Source organism: Oncorhynchus mykiss, chromosome 31 (assembly GCF_013265735.2).
Source record: "Oncorhynchus mykiss isolate Arlee chromosome 31, USDA_OmykA_1.1, whole genome shotgun sequence".
Taxonomy (NCBI): Eukaryota; Metazoa; Chordata; class Actinopteri; order Salmoniformes; family Salmonidae; genus Oncorhynchus; species Oncorhynchus mykiss.
The window spans coordinates 14,100,751-14,124,032 of NC_050571.1; the positions used below are offsets into that span (position 1 = coordinate 14,100,751).

Below are 23,282 nucleotides of genomic sequence, written 5' to 3' on the forward strand. Positions count from 1 at the left end.
CAGCGCATGCTCTGAGTACGCATATTGGTACTCCATGGCCCTGCATCCTTGTGAATGTTAACCTGTTTGAAGGTCTTACTCACATCGGCTGCGGAGAGCATGATCACACAGTCGTCCAGAACAGCTGGTGCTTTCATGCTTGCCTCGAAGGAACATGGAAGGCATTTAGCTCGTCTGGTAGGCAGCTCCTGGCTGTGATTCCCTTTGCAATCAGTGATAGTTTGCAGGCCCTGCCACATTTGATGAGCATCAGAGCCAGTGTAGTAGGATTTGATCTTGGTCCTGTATAAATGCTTTGATTCGTTGGAGAGCGCAGCGGGATTTCTTATAAGCGTCCGGATTACTGTCCTGCTCCTTGAAAGCGGCAGCTCTAGCATTTAGCTCAGTGCAGATGTTGCCTGTAATCCATGGCTTCTGGTTGGGATATGAATGTGCGGTCACTGTGGGGATGACATCATCCATGCACTTACTAACGAAGCCAATGATTAATATGGTAAACTCCTCAATGCCAACGGATAAATACAGGAATGTATTTAAGTCTGTGCTTCTAAAACAGTCCTGTAGTTTAGCATCCGCTTCATTGGACCACTTCCGTATTGAGTACGTCACTGGTACTTCCTGTTTTTGCTTGTAAGCAGGAATCAGGATGATAGAGTTGTGGTCAGATTAAGCCAAATAGAGGGCAAGTGAGAGCTTTGTATGCCTCTCTGTGTGTGGAGTAAAGGAGACCTAGAGTTTTTTTTTGCCTCTATTTGTACAGGTGACATGCTGGTGGAAATTGGGTACTGTTTCCTGCATTCAAATCCCTGGCCACTAGGAGCACCGCCTCTGGGTGAGCATTTTCTTGTTTGCTTATGGCCCTATACAGCTCGTTGCATTGGGCATAAACGTTTTTGACTCTATGCACACACACTAGACTCTACCCACACACTCACACAGACACTGACACCCCAACACACACACACACACACACACACACACACACACACACACACACACACTACATATGCCCACACACATAACACACACACACTGCATACTGGCGCCACACATTCACATTCACACACACACAAACACACACTTCTCAAACCCATCACATATGCTGCTGCTACAGTCTATTATCTATCCTGTTCCCTAGTCGCTTTACCCCTACTTACTGCATATGTACAGTACATAGCTACAGTTGAAGTTTACATACTGTTGTCATGACTTCCACCGAAGGTGGCTCCCCTGCCTGTTCCGAGCTGCCACCGATCCCTTTTATCCTTTTCTGTTTGTTATGTCTGTATTGATTTCACCTGTTCCTTGTTTGAGATTTGTTTTAGGGCTATTAAAGCCGGTTAGGCCCGCCTGCTTTTGTGCGGGCTTGTTTTCTGTTTGTCTGTGGATGGTTGCGTTTAGTATGTTCTCACACCTTTTTGGTGTCCTGTTTTGGGTCGGTCATATTTTGTGCGCCTGTTGTGTTGTCGTTGACCACTTACCCGTTTACCGAAATAAACTCTGCACCCAGCACTCCTAGATGTGTGACAACTGTACACTTGGTTTGGAGTCATTAAAACTTTTTTTTCAACCACTCCACAAATTTCTTCTTAACAAACTATAGTTTTGGCAAGTCGGTTAGGACATCTACTTTGTGCATGACACAAGTAATTTTTCCAACAATTGTTTACAGAAAGATTATTTCACTTATAATTCACTGTATCACATTTCCAGTGGGTCAGAAGATTACATACACTAAGTTGACTGTGCCTTTAAACAGCTTGGAAAATTCCAGAAAATGATGTCATGGCTTTAGAAGCTTCTGATAGGCTAATTGACATCATTTGAGTCAATTGGAGGTGCACCTGTGGATGTATTTCAAGGCGTACCTTCAAACTCAGTGCCTCTTTGCTTAACATCATGGGACAATCAAAAGAAATCAGTCAAGACCTCATTAAAACAATTGGACCTCCACAAGTATGATTCATCCTTGGGAGTAATTTCCAAACACCTGAAGGTACCATGTTCATTTGTACAAACAATAGTATGCAAGTATAAACACCATGGGACCACGCAGCCATCATACCGCTCAGGAAAGAGACGCGTTCTGTCTCCTAGAGATGAACATACTTTGGTGCGAAAAGTGCAAATCAATCCCAGAACAACAGCAAAGGACCCTGTGAAGATGCTGGAGGAAACCGGTACAATAGTATCTCTTTCCAAAGTAAAACGAGTCCTATATCGACTTAACCTGAAAGGCCACTCAGCAAGGAAGAAGCCACTGCTCCAAAACCGCCATAAAAAAGCCAGACTACGGTTAGCAACTGCACATGGGGACAAAGATGGTACATTTTGGAGAAATGTCCTCTGTCCTGATGAAACAAAAATAGAACCGTTTGGCCATAATGACCATCATTATGTTTGGAGGAAAAAGGGGGATGCTTGCAAGCCGAAGAACACCATCCCAACCATGAAGCACAGGGGTGGCAGCATCATGTTGTGGGGGTGCTTTGCTGCAGGAGGGCCTGGTGCACTTCACAAAATAGATGGCATCATGAGAAAGGAAAATTTTGCGGATATATTGAAGCAACATCTCAAGACATCAGTCAGGAAACTAAAGCTTTGTCGGAAATGGGTCTTCCAAATGGACAATAACCCCAAGCATACTTCCAAAGTTGTGGCAAAATGGCTTAAGGACAGCAAAGTCAAGGTATTGGAGTGGCCATTGCAAAGCCCTGACCTCAATCCCATAGAAAATTTGTCGGCAGAACTGAAAAAGCGTGTGTGAGCAAGGAGCCCTACAAACCTGATTCAATTACACCAGCTCTGTCAGGAGGAATGGGCCAAAATTCAACTATTTATTGTGGGAAGCTTGTGGAAGGGTACCTGAAACGTTTGACCCAAGTTAAACAATTTAAAGGCAACGCTACCAAATATTAATTGAGTGTATGTAAACTTCTGACCCACTGGGAATGTGATGAAAGAAATCAAAGCTGAAATAAATCATTATCACTATTATTCTGACACTTCACATTCTTAAAATAAAGTGGTGATCCTAACTGACCTAAAACAGGTAAGTTTTACTAGGATTAAATGTCAGGAATTGTGAAAAACTGAGTTTAAATGTATTTGGCTAAGGTGTATGTTAAATTTCGACTTCAACTGTACCTCAAATACCTCATGGTACCTCCCTGTATATAGCCATGTTAGTTTTACTTGTTATTTGTTATTCCTCATTCACTGTGTATTTATTCCTTGTGTCACTATTTATACTTTAAAAAATATAGATCTTTATCTTTAACTCTGCATTGGAAAAGGACCCCTAAGTAAGCATTTCACTGTTAGTCTACAAATGTTTTTTACGAAGCATGTGACAAATACAATGTGATTTGATTTGTAAGTGGTGATATTGGTAGTATATATAGTGTGCTTTAGTGATAGTGGTAGTTTATATAGTTTACTGTAGTGGTAGTGGTAGTTTATATAGTATACTGTAATGGTAGTATGTACAGCACACTGTCGTGATAGTGGTAGTATTTATAGTATACTGTAGTGGTAGTAGTAGTATATATAGTATACTGTAGTGGTAGTGGTACTTTATATTGTATACCGTAGTGGTAGTGGTAGTATATATATTGTACAGTAGTGATAGTGGTAGTACATATAGTTTTCTGTAGTGGTTGTATGTATTGTATACTGTCGTGATAGTGTTCAGTATATATAGTGTACTTTAGTGTTAGCGCCATCTGAGCCGCTCGTCTGCCCAGCGCCATCTGAGCCGCCCGTCAGTCAGGAGCTGCTAGATCCCCCCGTCAGTCAGGAGCTGCCAGATCCGCCAGTCTGCAAGGAGCCGCCAGAGCCGCCAGTCAGCAAGGAGCCGCCAGAGCCTCCAGTCAGCAAGGAGCTGCCAGAGCCGCCAGTCAGCAAGGAGCCGCCAGAGCCGCCAGTCTGCAAGGAGCAGCCAGAGCCGCCAGTCAGCCAGGTTCTGCCAGAGCCGCCATTCAGTCAGGATCTGCCAGAGCCGCCATTCAGCCAGGATCTGCCAGAGCCGCCATTCAACCAGGATCTGCCAGAGCCGCCAGTCAGCCAGGAGCTGCCAGAGCCGTCAGCCAGAAGCTGCCAGAGCTGTCAACCAGCCTGAGCTACCTCTCAGTCCTGAGCTACCTCTCAGTCCTGAGCTACCTCTCAGTCCTGAGCTACCTCTCAGTCCTGAGCTACCCCTCAGTCCTAAGCTACCTCTCAGTCCTAAGCTACCCCTCAGGCCTGAGCTACCCCTCAGTCCTGAACTACCCCTCGGTCATGAGCTACCTCTCGGTCATGAGCTATCTCAGTCCCGAGCTGCTCCTCAGTCCGGAGCTGCCCCTCAGTATAGTGGGGCCCTTTGTTAGGGTTCCTAGGCCAAGGTCAGCGGCGAGGGTCGCCACTCAAAGGGCGCTAAGGAGGTGGACAAAGACAATGATGGAGTGGGGTCCACGTCCAGCGCCAGAGCCGCCACCGCGGACAGATTCCCACCCAGACCCTCCCCTATAGGTTTAGGTTGTGCGGTCGTAGTCCGCACCTTGGGGGGAGGGGGGGGGGGGGGGTACTGTCACGTTCTGACCATAGTTCTTTTGTGTTTTCCTTGTTTTAGTGTTGGTCAGGACGTGAGCTGGGTGGGCATTCTATGTTTTGTGTGTCTAGGTTGTTTTTCTGTGTTCGGCCTAGCATGGTTCTCAATCAGAGGCAGGTGTCGTTAGTTGTCTCTGATTGAGAATCATACTTAGGTAGCCTGGGTTTCACTGTTTGTTTGTGGGTGATTGTTTCCGTGTCTGTGTTTTACACCACACTGTACTGTTTTCGGTTTCAGTTATTCACGCTATGTTTATTGTTTTTGAATGGAGTGTTCAGTTTATGTGTTTAAATAAATACCATGGACACTTACAACGCCGCATATTGGTCCTCCGATCCTTCTCGCCTCTCCTCTTCAGACGAAGAGGAGGAAAATCCTTACAGTGGTAGTATATATAGTATACTGTAGTGATGGTGGTGGTATATATAGTATACCGTAGTGGTAGTGGTAGTATATATAGTATTCTGTAGTGATATTGGTCGTATATATAGTGTACTGTAGTATTAGTATATATAGTATACTGTTGTGATAGTGGTAGTAAATAAAGTATATTGTAGTGGTAGTATATAAAGTATGCTGTAGTCATAGTGGTAGTATATATAGTGTACTGTAGTGATATTGGTAGTATATATAGTATACTGTAGTGATAGAGGTAGTATATATAGTATACTGTAGTGGTAGTATATAAAGTGTAATGTAGTGATTGTGGTAGTATATATAGTTTGCTGTTGTTGTAAGGGTATTATACATAGTGTACCTTATTGATGTTGGTGGTATATATAGTATACTGTAGTTGTCATGGTAGGTTATCTACTGTACTGTAGTGATAGTGGTAGTATGTATAATATACTGTAGCGATAGTGGTAGTATATATGGTATACTGTAGCGATAGTGGTAGTATATAGAGTATACTGTAGTGGTAGTGGTAGTATATATAGTATACTGTAGTGGTAGTATATATAGTATACTGTAGCGATAGTGGTAGTATATAGAGTATACTGTAGTGGTAGTGGTAGTATATATAGTATACTGTAGTGGCAGTATATATAGTGTACTGTAGTATAGTGGTAGTGTATATAGTATACTTAATGTTTTGTATACTCAGTGTATATGGAGTGTCCTGTAGTGGTAGCGGTTGTGTATAGCACAGTGACTTTCACAGCTTCTGACTGTCAACTCACAATGGCTGTGTCACCACCTCATCCATCAGACTCTGAGTGGCACAGAGAGACTGGCACTTACCTCAGTACCACAGCAGCTGGGGCACGCCATGCCAACACAAGCACATGGACATATGCTCACACACATACACACACCCACACATGCATACACAAACAGACACGGGCACACATACACAGGCACTCTCTCGCACATGCACACACACACGCACACACTCACGCACGCACGTACGCACACACACACATATCCCTAATCACTGAATCCAGGTAAGTCTTAATGTGTTCCTGTTGATCGAATCCAGTAAGAGAATGATTACTTTTCCAGGTGTCGGTGTGCGCACTTCCATATTGCTGTGGAAACGACCCATTGTTGCTCGGCTGCTGAGACAGGAAGCACCTTTCACAACAACTCCTTGACACACACACTCCAAGCATTGCCTGAACAACTCACACACTAATAAAAATGGCCAAAGACTCAAGCCACCCAAAACATGGACCGTTCTCCAGGCTCAGACAAACATACTCCTAAACAGCTTCTAACCCCTGGCCAGCGTCTACTGTTCGCCATCTCCCACAGACTATTCACACGGACTCTGTGCCCATCCACATGTCTCTACCTACTCAGACACAACCTAAGCTGCTGCTAAAATGATTATTGATTAGGTGTATTATTCCATTATGCTGCTGTTCATTGATCATTTATTACCATTGGCATCTATCTATTTATCCTGTTACTGGTCACTATTACTCCTGTTTACATGTATATATTACCATTAGTATCTATTTATCCTGTTACTGGTCACTATTACTCCTGTTTACATGTATATATTACCATTAGTATCTATTTATCCTGTTACTGGTCACTATTACTCCTGTTTACATGTATATACTACCATTAGTATCTATTTATCCTGTTACTGGTCACTATTACCCCTGTTTACATGTATATATTACCATTAGTATATTACAAGCATTGAAAGTGCCTTCAGAAAGTATTTACACCCCTTGGCTTACAAAGTGGGATTCAAATGTATTTAATTGTAATTTTTTTTGTCATCGATCTACACAAAATAATGTCAAAGTGGAATAAGATTTGAATGTTTAAAAAATAAAATTAAGGAAAATGAACCACTGCCCAGACCCGAAAGCTCACACCCCCATCCCTAGTGCCTGTCCACACCCCTATCCTTAGTGCCTGGCCACACCCCCATCCCTAGTGCCTGTCCACACCCCCATCCCTAGTGCCTGGCCACACCCCCATCCCTAGTGCCTGTCCACACCCCCATCCCTAGTGCCTGGCCACACCCGCATCCCTAGTGCCTGGCCACACCCCTATCCCAAGTGCCTGGCCACACCCCCATCCCTAGTGCCTGGCCACACCCCCATCCCTAGTGCCTGGCCACACCCCCATCCCTAGTGCCTGTCCACACCCCAATCCCTAGTGCCTGTCCACACCCCCATCCCTAGTGCCTGGCCACACCCCCATCCCTAGTGCCTGGCCACACCCCCATCCCTAGTGCCTGTCCACACCCCTATCCTTAGTGCCTGGCCACACCCCCATCCCTAGTGCCTGGCCACACCCCCATCCCTAGTGCCTGGCCACACCCCCATCCCTAGTGCCTGGCCACACCCCCATCTTTAGTGCCTGTCCACACCCCCATCCCTAGTGCCAGGCCACACCCCCATCCCTAGTGCCTGGCCACACCCCCATACTTAGTGCCTGTCCACACCCCCATTCCTAGTGCCTGGCCACACCCCCATCCCTAGTGCCTGTCCACACCCCTATCCTTAGTGCCTGGCCACACCCCCATCCCTAGTGCCTGGCCACAACCCCCATCCTTAGTGCCTGTCCACACCCCCATTCCTAGTGCCTGGCCACACCCCCATCCCTAGTGCCTGCATTATTGTTTAGCAGCGTTATTGTTTGCTACATGGCCTTAAATTATTCCAATTAGTTATTTATTTATTTTTCCCCGAGCCTTTGCAGCTCAGCAGGGCTAGGCTGTCCAGCCGAACGGGTATGCAGACTTGAGATCCAGAGTTGTCTGTACGGCACTACTACCGGTCATTATGTGTCTACATGTCCCTTCAAGAGACCCAGCTCATTCGTTGGAGTGAGTACTCTGGTGGGCCTTAAAGATTTTTCGTCTCCCCTTGCTCGCCCCCCTCTCCGTGGCATCCTGCGGTGGGGCAACCAGTTCAAGTCTCTTCAGGTACTCATCGACTCGGGGGCCGATGTGAGTCTCATGGATGTTACCCTGGCGTCCGAGCTGGGCATCCCCACTCAAACCCTCTCCATTCCCATGGGTGTTAGAGTCAAGCCCTAATCTGTTTCACCTGTCCTTGTCTCCACCCACTCTAGGAGTTGCCCATCTTCTCCACTTATCCCCTGGGTATTTATACCTGTGTTTTCTGTCTCTGTGCCAGTTCGTCTTGTTTGTTCAAGCTTACCAGCGTTTTGTCTAAGCTCCTGCTTTTTCGTCTCTCTTTTCTCGCCCTCCTGGTTTTGACACCTGCCTGTCCTGGCTCCGAGCCCTCCTGCCTGACCACTCTGCCTGACCCTGAGCCTGCCTGCCGTCCTGTACCTTTGCCCCTACTCTGGATTATCAACCCCTGCCTGCCTTGACCTGTCGTTTGCCTACCCTTGTTACAATAAACATTGTTACTTCTACACAGTAGGCACTTAGGTCTTACCTGAAACTTGATAGATTTCCATGTTTTCAGTATACATTTTTCAAGATGAGAAGAGAATAGTCCAGTACATTGGGTATCTCACTACAACTCCTTATGCCATGTCTTGAAATATGCAGACATATTAAAGGTAAGTTTACATTGTAATACTTCTGACAGCCAACTTTCTAGCTCCGCCCATAACTTTGCACTTGGTACTGTATTTGATACCATTCCTCTCCAGCCATTACCACGAGCCATTCCCTCGCAATTAAGATGCCACCAACCTCCTGTGTAATATACTGTATCTTTATTAGATAAGTATTCACACCCCTGAGTCAATACATGTTAGAATCTCCTTTCGCAGCGATTACAGATTTGAGTCTTTCTGGGTAAATCTCTAAGAGCTTTCCACACCTGGATTGTGCAACATTTGCCCATCATTTTTCAAAATTCTTTAATCTCTGTCAGGTTGGTTGTTGATCATTGCCACACAACCATTTTTAAGTCTTGCCATAGACTTTCAAGCCAATTTAAGTCAAAACTGTGGCTAGGTCACTCAGGATCATTCACCGTCTTCTTGGTAATCGACTCCAGTGTATATTTGGCCTTGTGTTTAAGGTTATTGTCCTGCTGAAAGGTGAACTTGTCTCCCAGTGTCTGTTGGAAAGCAGACTGAACCAAGCTTTCCTCTAGGGTTTTGCCTGTGCGTAGCTCTATTCCATTTCTTTTTATAAATAAAAACAACTTCATATTACTTGACGATGACAAGCATACCCATAACATGATGCAGCCACCACCATGCTTGAAAATATGAAGAGTGGTACTCAGGGATGTGTTGTGTTGGATTTGCCCCAAACATAATGATTTGTACTCAGGACAAAAACCTTTTGCAGTATTACTTCAGTGCCTTATTGCAAACATAATGCATGTTTTGTAACATTTTTATTCTCGAAAGACTTTGTTCTTTTCATTCTGTAATTGATAGTATTGTGGAGTAACTACAATGTTGTTGATCCATCCTCAGCTATTGCCTATCACAGCCATTAAACTCTGTAACTGTTTTAATCTTCATTGGCCTCATAGCAAAATTCCTGAGCGGTTTCCTTCCTCTCCGTCAACTAAGTTAGGAAAGGGCGCCTGTATCTTTGTAATGATAGAGTGTATGAGCTCAAAGGGATAGTCAATGTCTATTTGTTTTTTATACCCATCTACCAATAGATGGCCTTCTTTTCGAGGCATTGGAAAACCTCCCTGGTCTTTTTGGTTGAATCTGAACTTAAAATTCACTGCTCGACTGAGGGACCTTCCAAATAATTGTATGTGTGGGGTACAGAGATGGGGTAGTCGTTTAAAAATCCTGTTAAACACCATTATTGCGCACAGAGTGAGTCCATACAACTTACAGTGCCTTGCGAAAGTATTCGGCCCTCTTGAACTTTGCGACCTTTTGCCACATTTCAGGCTTCAAACATAAAGATATAAAACTGTATTTTTTTGTGAAGAATCAACAACAAGTGGGACACAATCATGAAGTGGAACGACATTTATTGGATATTTCAAACTTTTTTAACAATTCAAAAACTGAAAAATTGGGCGTGCAAAATTATTCAGCCCCTTTACTTTCAGTGCAGCAAACTCTCTCCAGAAGTTCAGTGAGGATCTCTGAATGATCCAATGTTGACCTAAATGACTAATGATGATAAATACAATCCACCTGTGTGTAATCAAGTCTCTGTATAAATGCACCTGCACTGTGATAGTCTCAGAGGTCCGTTAAAAGCGCAGAGAGCATCATGAAGAACAAGGAACACACCAGGCAGGTCCGAGATACTGTTGTGAAGAAGTTTAAAGCCGGATTTGGATACAAAAAGATTTCCCAAGCTTTAAACATCCCAAGGAGCACTGTGCAAGCGATAATATTGAAATGGAAGGAGTATCAGACCACTGCAAATCTACCAAGACCTGGCCGTCCCTCTAAACTTTCAGCTCATACAAGGAGAAGACTGATCAGAGATGCAGCCAAGAGGCCCATGATCACTCTGGATGAACTGCAGAGATCTACAGCTGAGGTGGGAGACTCTGTCCATAGGACAACAATCTATACAATGTATATTGCCCAAATCTGGCCTTTATGGAAGAGTGGCAAGAAGAAAGCCATTTCTTAAAGATATCCATAAAAAGTGTTGTTTAAAGTTTGCCACAAGCCACCTGGGAGACACACCAAACATGTGGAAGAAGGTGCTCTGGTCAGATGAAACCAAAATTGAACTTTTTGGCAACAATGCAAAACGTTATGTTTGGCGTAAAAGCAACACAGCTGAACACACCATCCCCACTGTCAAACATGGTGGTGGCAGCATCATGGTTTGGGCCTGCTTTTCTTCAGCAGGGACAGGGAAGATGGTTAAAATTGATGGGAAGATGGATGGAGCCAAATACAGGACCATTCTGGAAGAAAACCTGATGGAGTCTGCAAAAGACCTGAGACTGGGACGGAGATTTGTCTTCCAACAAGACAATGATCCAAAACATAAAGCAAAATCTACAATATAATGGTTCAATAATAAACATATCCAGGTGTTAGAATGGCCAAGTCAAAGTCCAGACCTGAATCCAATCGAGAATCTGTGGAAAGAACTGAAAACTGCTGTTCACAAATGCTCTCCATCCAACCTCACTGAGCTGGAGCTGTTTTGCAAGGAGGAATGGGGAAAAATGTCAGTCTCTCGATGTGCAAAACTGATAGAGACATACCCCAAGCGACTTACAGCTGTAATCGCAGCAAAAGGTGGCGCTACAAAGTATTAACTTAAGGGGGCTGAATCATTTTGCACGCCCAATTTTTCAGTTTTTGATTTGTTAAAAAAGTTTGAAATATCCAATAAATGTCGTTCCACTTCATGATTGTGTCCCACTTGTTGTTGATTCTTCACAAAAAAATACAGTTTTATATCTTTATGTTTGAAGCCTGAAATGTGGCAAAAGGTCGCAAAGTTCAAGAGGGCCGAATACTTTCGCAAGGCACTGTATGTGACTTACTCCTGAACGTATTTAGGCTTGCCATAACAAAAGGTTTGAATACTTAATGACTCAGTACATTTCAGCTTTAAATGTTTTATTAATTTGTAAACATGTGTAAAATCATTCTACTTTGGGGTATTGTGTGTACATCAGTAATGCAAAATCTCAATTAAATCCATTTTGAAATCAGGCTGTAACAACAAAATGTGTCTAGGCTGTGAATACTTTCTGAAGGCATTGTATCTATTCCTGCTACCAGTCACTTTTCAGCCCTGTTTACCTGTATCTATTCCTGCTACCAGTCACTTTTCAGCCCTGTTTACCTGTATATCCTGCTACCAGTCACTTCTTATGTATAAACCCACCTCAACCACTCCAGTATCCCTGTACGTTGAATAAGGTACTGACACTGACCTGTATATACAACCACTCCAGTACCCCTAGACATTGAATAAGGTACTGACACTGACCTGTATATACAACCACTCCAGTACCCCTGGACATTGAATAAGGTACTGACACTGACCTGTATATACAACCACTCCAGTACCCCTGGACATTGAATAAGGTACTACTGACCTGTATATACAACCACTCCAGTACCCCTGGACATTGAATAAGGTACTGACACTGACCTGTATATACAACCACTCCAGTACCCCTGGACATTGAATAAGGTACTGACACTGACCTGTATATACAACCACTCCAGTACCCCTGGACATTGAATAAGGTACTGACACTGACCTGTATATACAACCACTCCAGTACCCCTGGACATTGAATAAGGTACTACTGACCTGTATATACAACCACTCCAGTACCCCATGACATTGAATAAGGTACTGACCTGTATATATTTGTATTGTCATGTTTCTTTAACTCTCATCGTTACAGATTGGGGCGGCAGGGTAGCCTAGTGGTTAGAGACAGGTAGCCGAGTGGTTAGAGACAGGGTAGCCTAGTGGTTAGAGCGTTGGACTAGTAACCAAAAGGTTGCAAGATCAAATCCCTGAGCCGACAAGGTACAAATCTGTCATTCTGCCCCTGAACAGGCAGTTAACCCACTGTTCCTAGGCCATCATTGAAAATAAGAATTTGTTCTTAACTAACTTGCCTAGCTAAATAAAGGTTAAAAAAAAAATGTAGTTCTCGTGTGGTTTTATTCTTACTTAAAGGTTGTATTCTATTTTCTATTATTATCTATATTATTATTATTATTATTGTTATTATTATTATTGCATCGTATCCTGTGCTCTTAATTGCTATTCTACCCAACTTGAAACACACACACACACACACACACACACACACACACACACACACACACACACACACACACACACACACACACACACACACACACACACACACACACACACACACACACACACACACACACTCAAGAATTTCCTGAACCCGATTAATCAACCACACTTGCTTGTTTGGTAACTTAGTAATTTCAACAGCACTGTGACTGTGGCTAAGACTGACCAAGATGACATAGGACTGGGAGGATTGGAATGTCTACCACAGGGTCCACCCTATCATACACCTCGTCAGTTTACTGTTCTTTCAAGAGAGAGAAAAATCCCTGAGCATTGAAATTGTTCAGTCGCTTCTAACGGTACACATAGAAGCATGGGATAGTCATGTTGGCACGACAGAACGGCATTGTTAGGATACAGGATTGTCACCTGTAAATGTGTCTAGATTCTACTAGAATTTCTCTGAGAGGAACCGTCTCAGAACCCTCATAAACAAGGAACATCAGATGCTGTAGCCTGTTTGTGTGTCACCATACTAAGGTACCTGATTCAGCTGGAGGTGGATAAACATGATTAGTTCAGGACTAGACAACCCATGCATTACGTCATTACGTTCACTCATCAGTGTTCTGAGACATAGAGGAGCTGTAGAAGATTCTCTCTAGTTCTGTCTCTCTCTCTGGGAGTGTGTCTGTCCTGCCTGCCTGTCTGTCAGTCCCTGGAATAGCAGCTAACTATGTGACCATGACTACACTCAACTATTTCTGTGAGGACAGGCTTATGGGAGGCTCCACTACTGTACATGATAACACACACACACGCACACACACACAGACACACATACACACACACACGCACGCACGCACGGACACACACGCACGCACACACACGCACGCACACACACACACACACACACACTGAATAATCACTGTACAACTCAGCAATAGTTTGACAAAAATCTGTCAAAGCCATTTACAGTTTAAAAACAATAGCAGATGTTTCAGCCTCAGCTATATGGTACTGCGTCCTTCTTAGTCTGCATCGATTTCAAACGGGGCACAGCACTCTCCCTATTGCTCAACATATGGTTTGAGCAGAACACTCTTAAGACACGCCCTGCATGTTGCAGCTGAATTTCTGGCTTCAACCAGTTCTCCCTCCCTGTCACCAAAATCTCTGCCAAAAGAATCAGAAGAAAAAGACAATGGGAATCTTTAGACCTTTTACTGTGTGAAGAGTACTAACAATTAACTTCACCGAGACAAGACTGTTTTAATTTGACTTTTGAGTCAGCAATTTCAGATCCATCAACAATTGACTGTTAGGGGACCCATTTAACCATTTACCACCACCCCTCTCATCTCTCCAACCCTCTCACCCTCACTGCATTCCAGAGGGGGTCCCTAAACCAACAAAGACCCCACATCAAACAGCCAGGCCCATGGCTGGGGGAAGCAGGTCGCCCACACACACACACACACACACACACACACACACACACACACACACACACACACACACACACACACACACACACACACACACACACACACACACACGCACGCACAGATACAGTCTTGTAAAACTAACACGCACACACATATACACACACCAGCAGCAGCAGCAGCATCCGGACAGGAGGTGATTTCACTGTCTGAGTAACAGTTGGTTGAGTCTGGCTATGAATCCATAGACTAAACCAGACCATTATGCCAGGCGATGTTATGTTACACAGCAGCACAGCATTGTTGTTTAGCCACAGGGTATTTACTGTAAGGGGCTGGTGTGAGCTCTACATCACCTCTGTGGGGCGTTGCTATTCAGGGGTGCTCAGTGGTGGAAGGATTAAGTGTTATAGTATAGTTGCGTGTGTGTGTGTGTGTGTGTGTGTGTGTGTGTGTGTGTGTGTGTGTGTGTGTGTGTGTGTGTGTGTGTGTGTGTGTGTGTGTGTGTGTGTGTGTGTGTGTGTGTGTGTGTGTGTGTGTGTGTGTGTGTGTGTGTGTGTGTGTGGTAGAGTTGCTCATATGTTACATTAGTAGACAGCGTCTCTGAGCGTGCCATCTGTTGGCTGTGTGACTAATGCTGTGGTGGTGTAGTGGAATGATGCGGTGTACTCTCAGATCAGGTGTCCCAACTTCATCTGCTCCCCCAAAGGCTTCCTGTTCCTGTTCCTGGCTAGAGTGCAGCAGGTTCATGTCCACCCACCCACCCACCCACTTTAACCAGCCACTTAGTAATATATCGTCTGATTGATGATCTGTCAGAGCACCTGATGGGGTCCTGTCATCATAACTACATAGTCTTATAGCTTCAGATTACTGTAGATCAAAGGAGAACAGCCGAGAACATACTAGATTACTGTAGATCAAAGGAAAACAGCCGAGAATACACTAGATTACTGTAGATCAAAGGAGAACAGCCGAGAATACACTAGGTTACTGTAGATCAAAAGAGAACAGCCGAGAACGCACTAGATTACTGTAGATCAAAGGAGAACAGCCGAGAACACACTAGATTACTGTAGATCAAAGGAGAACAGCCGAGAATACACTAGATTACTGTAGATCAAAGGAGAACAGCCAAGAACACACTAGATTACTGTAGATCAAAGGAGAAAAGCCGATAATACACTAGATTACTGTAGATAAAAGGATAACAGCTGTGGATATACTAGATTACTGTAGATTGAAAGGAGAACAGCTGTGGATATACTAGATTACTGTAGATCGAAAGGAGAACAGCTGTGGATATACTAGATTACTGTAGATCGAAGGGAGAACAACTGTGGATATACTAGATTACTGTAGATCGAAGGGAGAACAACTGTGGATATACTAGATTACCGTAGGTGGGTAGCTTTCTAGCCAGGTAGCTTTCCAGCTGGGTATCCAGGTCTGCTTGTGATTTTGCCAGCTCTTCTGTCATTGGCATGAACACATGTGGAGATGATTCATGGAAAGAGAAAATGCTCTTCAATGAAACTTAAGTTACTTAAGAAATGACTTAAGTGGGAACTCTTCAGAACGCTTGCAAGGGCTGGCTATACATCTTGAAGGTGACCCTTGGCCAGGATACAGGTGCTCTGGTTGAAAGGAGTAGCTGAATGGTGGGGGGAGGAGAGGAGGGGTGAAAGTGAGGGTGAGGGGAGGGGAAGACAAATATTATCCTTTCTATAATTACAGCCAGTGACTGAAAGACCAAAAGGACACAGTAGTGTTGTCGTCCCAGACCTGGTCTCTCTTTATGAGGCCACTCTGACACACTCATACAGGAAGTTAGCTATATAAATACCAGATAGCTATATAAATGGTGACCTTAACTATCAAGGTGAAGCCTAGGACATTAGTATAGAAATATTATTCATCTATAATAACAGATAGGAGGAGTAGCTTGAGGTAAAAAAATAAAAAAAACTTCATCTTAAACACCACAGATCTTGAGTAAGATGACCTTCTTCCAATCCAAAACAACGGACCCTAAACAGACAACAGATCAGTGTTCTTGCGTCATGATTCTGAGTTGAATCACTCATCAGTGTATAGCAGCTGATATGGATGGATGTGAGCTATAGGCTGTGTTTACACAGGCAGCCCAATTCTGATCTTTTGCCCAATTATTGGTAAAAGATCTGATCTGATTGGTCAAAGGACCAATTAATGGAAAACATATCAGAATTGGGCTGCCTGTGTAAATGTAGCCTTAGTGACACAGACAAAGTATAATAAATACAATGACTTTATGAATTCTGAGAAAAAAATACTTTATTTTCAGAGAAAAAATGAACACTTTTTGACTAGAAATCACTTCAAAACTGCAGGTTGTTTCCAGTATGTTTTTCTTGAGGAGGGTTATTTGTTTTTAAAATGAATTCACATTTTATCATGATCTTAGCATGGATCTCAGTGTATATTACCATACAGTAAATCACTGAGTATATCCCTAACCACACCCATCATGTTACAACAAAACAACAACACAACTAACTGGCATGGTAACATAAATAAATCATTGAAATTGGAGATAACATTTTTGGAGATTAATGTCCAACTTGTTTCTCAAAGACAATAAAAACTTCACCATTTGTGTGTGTTTCTATGTTCCAACATTCACTACAGTGGCTGGACTCGACAAGGCACCAGAGTTTACCTTGGATCTATTCCACATCCTGATTGTAATACAGAAAAATCTAAACTGGATTCTAGATTTTAAACATTCATTTTACATATTTCCTATATTCTATATTTTGGGATTCTAGAGTAGGTTCTATTAAATTCACTTCGATATCTGGATGTTTTGCATGTCTTCTTCACAGAGTCAAACACAATGCAACCACGTCATAATGGTACAGAAAGAGAGACCTGTCAGTGGTCCATTGGTGGAATACACCACAGAGCTGTTTAATCAATCAATTAATAAGTCAGTCAACCAACCAAGCACAGTGGTGTGTGTTCTCAGCAGCCTGTAACCAGAGTGCCGATATATCAAAGTCAGCAATCAGGTATCCCTATGAGACCAAGAGGACTCTTACTTTGAAATGTCTATTTCTCCAAAATTACTGTACATTTTTTTAAATACTTTATCTTAAATTTTTATCAATAAATATGCTTTAACATTTAAATATAAAAACACAATGATGACCTTATAGATAATCTTTACAAACTGGCAGTGCATCTTGGGTGGACGAAGCAGTTAAATATCTGCATAAATACAGCAACATCAACGCATCAATAAATACATTAAAAGAGAAGTATATGGTATAAATAAAAGTTTTACAGTACACTAGAAAATGACAACGAACAAACATGTGCAGGAAAATACAAATGTTGATTGGTAAAAACAACACTCCTGTTGAAGAAAGACCAGGGTTCTCTCTGTTTCTGGCAGATGAAGAGAAGATGGTGTCCTTTCAGTCTGAGATTCCTGGTAGTCTTTTAACAAGAAGCAGCACTGAGTCCAGGGACGTTTCCACAAGGCATCTCAGAGAAGGAGTGCTGATATAAGGTCTGTTCATATAATCTTATTCATTATGATCTGAAGGCTCCTTCTCTGAGATGCTTTGTGGATACGGGCCCAGAAACATTCCTCCTTTTCCTCTCAGCTTCCATATGCTCATCACCACTTCAGTCTTTTCTCCCAGCCAATCAGAGTTCCAGTTTTAGGCAGGCTCTCTCCTGATAGGTGGCAGGGACTACCTCAGAATCCTGAGCTACCCAATCACATCTGTCCATCAGTGAGAAGGGATGGGGCTATATGTACAGGTCACGCCCATCCAGTCCCCCTTCTCTTCCATACCTTCCAAGTCTCTCTGGGTTCACTCTTGGCTTTTTTTTTACACTTCTTCTTTTCTATTTTGAGGTAGAATTTCCCTATCCTGTCCTGAAATATAGAGGGAGAAACAATGAGCAATCAAGTTTCCTTCAACACTCAGACCGTATGAAAACAAAACCAAAACTCATCTTTCATCAATCTAAATCCAGCCTCTGTTTCACATTCATACTGTAATGTACAGTAATGTTGAGGTTTCACTTTCTGCCTGCCTCCTATCAATTTAGGAGAGGAAATAACATTTCATTTCAGGACTTGAAAATATAGGATTTTTGTCTTTCCCTGGGTTTCCTTGGTAACTCACCCTTCTCTCCAACTCTTCAGTGGTTGGGTGCTGACCCCAGTTTCACCTTCTCCTCATTCTCTACGTCGTACGCTCCTCGCTTGTGAAACCTGTAGAAAAACAACAACAGAGTTAAGACCTGTGGATCCTGGAACTGTTTTGAAACAACAACAAAAACACCTGTGGTGGGAACAATAACGCTAAACTTTGACCATATTGAACTATGACCATATTGAACTATGACCATGTTGAACTATGACCATGTTGAACCATGACCATGTTGATCCATGACCATATTGAACTATGACCATATTGAACTATGACCATGTTGAACTATGACCATGTTGAACCATGACCATGTTGATCCATGACCATATTGAACTATGACCATGTTGATCCATGACCATGATGATCCATGACCATGTTGAACTATGACCATGTTGAACCATGACCATGTTGATCAATGACCATGTTGAACTATGACCATGTTGAACTATGACCATGTTGAACTATACTGTCATATGTTTGTTATAGCCTCAACTCCCTTTCCCCTACAATCAATTAGGTTGTTTACTATTCATTTCCTGTTGGCCCATTTCCAAAAGACAGTGTCAATACAGACTTTGTCTATCTTCAGCTGCTGCATAATGCAATGTGTGTTGTGTTATACAGCTGCCCTGGTTCTATACATCCCCTGTGTTATACAGCTGCCCTGGTTCTATACATCCCCTGTGTTATACAGCTGCCCTGGTTCTATACATCCCCTGTGTTATACAGCTGCCCTGGTTCTATACATCCCCTGTGTTATACAGCTGCCCTGGTTCTATACATCCCCTGTGTTATACAGCTGCCCTGGTTCTATACATCCCCTGTGTTATACAGCTGCCCTGGTTCTATACATCCCCTGTGTTATACAGCTGCCCTGGTTCTATACATCCCCTGTGTTATACAGCTGCCCTGGTTCTATACATCCCCTGTGTTATACAGCTGCCCTGGTTCTATACATCCCCTGTGTTATACAGCTGCCCTGGTTCTATACATCCCCTGTGTTATACAGCTGCCCTGGTTCTATACATCCCCTGTGTTATACAGCTGCCCTGGTTCTATACATCCCCTGTGTTATACAGCTGCCCTGGTTCTATACATCCCCTGTGTTGTACAGCTGCCCTGGTTCTATACATCCCCTGTGTTATACAGCTACTCTGATTCTACTGACCTGAGCACCAGCAGCAGGCCTATGATGGTTAGACAGAGAGAAGACAACACCACTGCCACCACAGCCAGAGCTGTGGTCCGGCTGTATCCTCCCACGTCCCTCCCCTCTGAAGCCAGCGTGAACAGGTGACACCGCTCCCCAGAGTAACTGGGACGACATCTGCACAAGGAGATCGAAAGAGAGAGAGAGAGGGGGAGAGGGACAGGGGTGAGATGTGATTCATGCAACATACAGTACAGCAGGCATATTGTTATTCTGGAGAGATAGAGAGCCACAGAGCGAGTTAGAGAAAGAGAGAGATTGAGAGAGAAAGAGCGATAAGAGAGGTATTTCTTACATGCATGATGGAGCTTTGATGTCCCTCAGGTAATGACAGCTGCCATGGATACAGAAGTTCTTATACTTCTTCAGACAAGGGTTCCTCTTTTTTCCTTTTCCCTTCTTCCTCCCCTTTCCACCTCTCCTCCTCTTCCCTTCACTCCTCTCAGCTTCCAAGATGGCCGATGGGTCTTTAGGTTTAGTCGACAATGCAACTAAAACAGAAAAGAGCACAGACAAGAAATGTTAATCAACTGAATGCATGGACCTAGCCAACACATCTCATAGAATACAGGTTTTATTGTACACCAGATAGGTGCAGTGACATGTGTTGTTTTACAGGGTCAGCCATAGTAGTATGATAGGTGTTGTTTTACAGGGTCAGCCATAGTAGTATGATAGGTGTTGTTTTACAGGGTCAGCCATAGTAGTATGATAGGTGCAGTGTAATGTGTTGTTTTATAGGGTCAGCCATAGTAGTATGATAGGTGTTGTTTTACAGGGTCAGCCATAGTAGTATGATAGGTGTTGTTGTACAGGGTCAGCCATAGTAGTATGATAGGTGTTGTTGTATAGGGTCAGCCATAGTAGTATGATAGGTGCAGTGACATGTGTTGTTTTACAGGGTCAGCCATAGTAGTATGATAGGTGCAGTGTAATGTGTTGTTTTACAGGGTCAGCCATAGTAGTATGATAGGTGTTGTTGTACAGGGTCAGCCATAGTAGTATGATAGGTGTTGTTTTACAGGATCAGCCATAGTAGTATGATAGGTGTTGTTTTACAGGATCAGCCATAGTAGTATGATAGGTGCAGTGTAATGTGTTGTTTTACAGGGTCAGCCATAGCAGTATAATAGGTGCAGTGAAATGTGTTATTTTACAGGGTCAGCCATAGCAGTATAATAGGTGCAGTGAAATGTGTTATTTTACAGGATCAGCCATAGTAGTATGATAGGTGTTGTTTTACAGGGTCAGCCATAGCAGTATAATAGGTGCAGTGAAATGTGTTATTTTACAGGATCAGCCATAGTAGTATGATAGGTGTTGTTTTACAGGGTCAGCCATAGCAGTATAATAGGTGCAGTGAAATGTGTTATTTTACAGGATCAGCCATAGCAGTATAATAGGTGTTGTTTTACAGGATCAGCCATAGCAGTATAATAGGTGCAGTGTAATGTGTTATTTTACAGGGTCAGCCATAGTAGTATGATAGGTGTTGTTTTACAGGGTCAGCCATAGCAGTATAATAGGTGTTGTTTTACAGGATCAGCCATAGCAGTATAATAGGTGTTGTTTTACAGGATCAGCCATAGCAGTATAATAGGTGCAGTGTAATGTGTTATTTTACAGGATCAGCCATAGCAGTATAATAGGTGCAGTGTAATGTGTTATTTTACAGGATCAGCCATAGCAGTATAATAGGTGTTGTTTTACAGGATCAGCCATAGCAGTATAATAGGTGCAGTGTAATGTGTTATTTTACAGGGTCAGCCATAGTAGTATGATAGGTGCATACTCTAACCACTAGGCTACCTGGTCCATAAAGTAAATGTAACTATTGGTTACATAGGAACAGTTGTTCAAATGGAACTGACAATCTACCAGTTAATCCAATGAATGATAGTGCCATAAATCATGTTTATAATGGGTATTCTAATACATGTGTCAGTGAGGATTCCAGAACCTATAAACTATAGGATGGTGATTTTCAACAGAGCAATAAACAAACATAAATCACAGCGCGTTATGAATTACCTCGAGGTAATTCCACCCCATAGTCCCCTGATGCATCTTCGTCATCTTCATGGTAGTAATCATAGTACTCCTCATCCTCTTCCTCGCTTCCATCCTCCTCCAACACTGGACCCTCCACTCCGTGCTTACTCTTCTCCATCCCTCCCTCCATCCTTCTGTCGCTCAGGACATCCAACAGGTTTATAACTGCTGTGTGCTGCGACCTCTCATTCTCATACCTGTCCACCACAGCTCCACTCACCAACCTCGAGACCACTGGAAAACACAAGGAATCACAAGATTAAATTATTGATGCTACACTATTCACATATCTGTAGTTCAGAGATGTAGATTCCGACTGACACTGTGAAGAGTTCACCCAGGGAGCAACACTGGGTGAACATACATCATTTCAATGGAAAGAAAAGCTTGTGTTTCCAGTGAGCCAAAACTGCTTGAAAATAAGTCATTTCAACCAGTTTTGGCTCACTGGAAACACAAGCTTTTCTTTCCAACACAGTCATTTATTCAGGTGCCAGGAAAATGGAGGGGTTTGAGTGGGCAAGTTGAAACATGTCTCTAGACTGAGAGCCCTGCATGAGGCCCCATGGCCCCTTCAGGTGAGGCTATACAACTGGATAGTTGAATTTCAGCTCCAAGAACTGTGAGGCACCCAAAAACATCATGCATGTACAGTATTCTGTACAGGGGAGACTATAATCCTGCTTGGCTATGGTACACAAAATGTTGCATAGACAGACAGTTAGCTAATGTACAAGAATATGAGTTAAAAATAAGTATATCCAGTTACATAAAGCATGTTTTAAAATAGAAAGATGACCACACTTCGTTCTTGAATAGCATAGGCTGGCCTACACCTTATGAAAATCGTTGACTCTTCTTTTAAAAGTTTAGGAGACTTGCTCAGAAGGTCATGGTTGAGAAGTTCGCACTCTTTTACAGTCAACAAGTGTAACTCCAAGACATGTCTCTTGTGAATAAGAAATATACCATTTAGGAGGAATAAAGTCTAGGATAAACTATTACCACCAACAGTTTATTCAATGTTAAAGTATAAACGCTACAGAAAAGGAACTATATAATCTGACCTGATATATACAAGTGTAATTTGACACTAACCAAAGGCATGGACGAGCAGGAGCGCAACTCGTAGAATCCTCATGTCTTCAAACTTCAATCACCACCAACTGTAATTCTGTAAAAAGCACTGTATGTCGTTTTCCTTTCTCTTGTACACGTAGTCAATATTTGTTCTCCTGAAACGTTCCTGTCTATTCCGTCGGTTCTCAGTGCGACTTTCTTATTCAAGATGCCGGGCGCGTATCGGGTAGCCGTTGCGCACTCAAACACAGCCTTTGCCTATTGGGGAAGAGTGGAAGGAGCGCCAGACTAGAGGCGTCACGATTTATATAGACTGCCTCGACCACGCCTATACAGTAGAATACAGTCACATACATATTACAACATGTTTATATGCTATACACCTTATTATAATGGTTAATAATTACAGTGGTTGAAACCATATACATGGGTTATACAGTTACAACACACTAATGTAGGCTAAATGATCATGTCTAATTTGTTGACTCTTTAGGCATTTTACTTAGAAAAATAACATAAAGGGTGCATTGCTTAACATTATATTGCTGATCATATT

The 23,282-nt window shown here is 43.0% G+C and overlaps 1 protein-coding gene across 1 annotated transcript; it reads right to left on the reverse strand.

The window, feature by feature from the left end:
• Positions 1–16,862: 16,862 nt before the first annotated feature.
• LOC110504627 (proheparin-binding EGF-like growth factor) lies at positions 16,863–23,228 on the reverse strand. Its single transcript, XM_021583392.2, has 6 exons — positions 22,745–23,228; positions 21,626–21,880; positions 19,890–20,085; positions 19,553–19,711; positions 18,358–18,446; positions 16,863–18,104 (listed from the first exon to the last, which is right to left on the reverse strand). The coding sequence occupies exons 1-5, from the start codon at positions 22,785–22,787 to the stop codon at positions 18,374–18,376; spliced, it is 726 nt and encodes a 241-aa protein (XP_021439067.1). The 5' UTR covers positions 22,788–23,228; the 3' UTR covers positions 16,863–18,104; positions 18,358–18,373.
• Between the last annotated feature and the right edge of the window lie 54 nt (positions 23,229–23,282).

Coding starts and splice junctions, on each gene's coding strand:
- LOC110504627 (XM_021583392.2), bottom strand. CDS start 22,787: ATGAGGATTCTACGAGTTGCGCTCCTGCTCGTCCATGCCTTTG. Junction 21,881..22,744: donor CCTGCTCGTCCATGCCTTTG/GTTAGTGTCAAA, acceptor TGTGTTTTCCAG/TGGTCTCGAGGTTGGTGAGT. Junction 18,447..19,552: donor GGCCTGCTGCTGGTGCTCAG/GTCAGTAGAATC, acceptor GTTTTTCTACAG/GTTTCACAAGCGAGGAGCGT.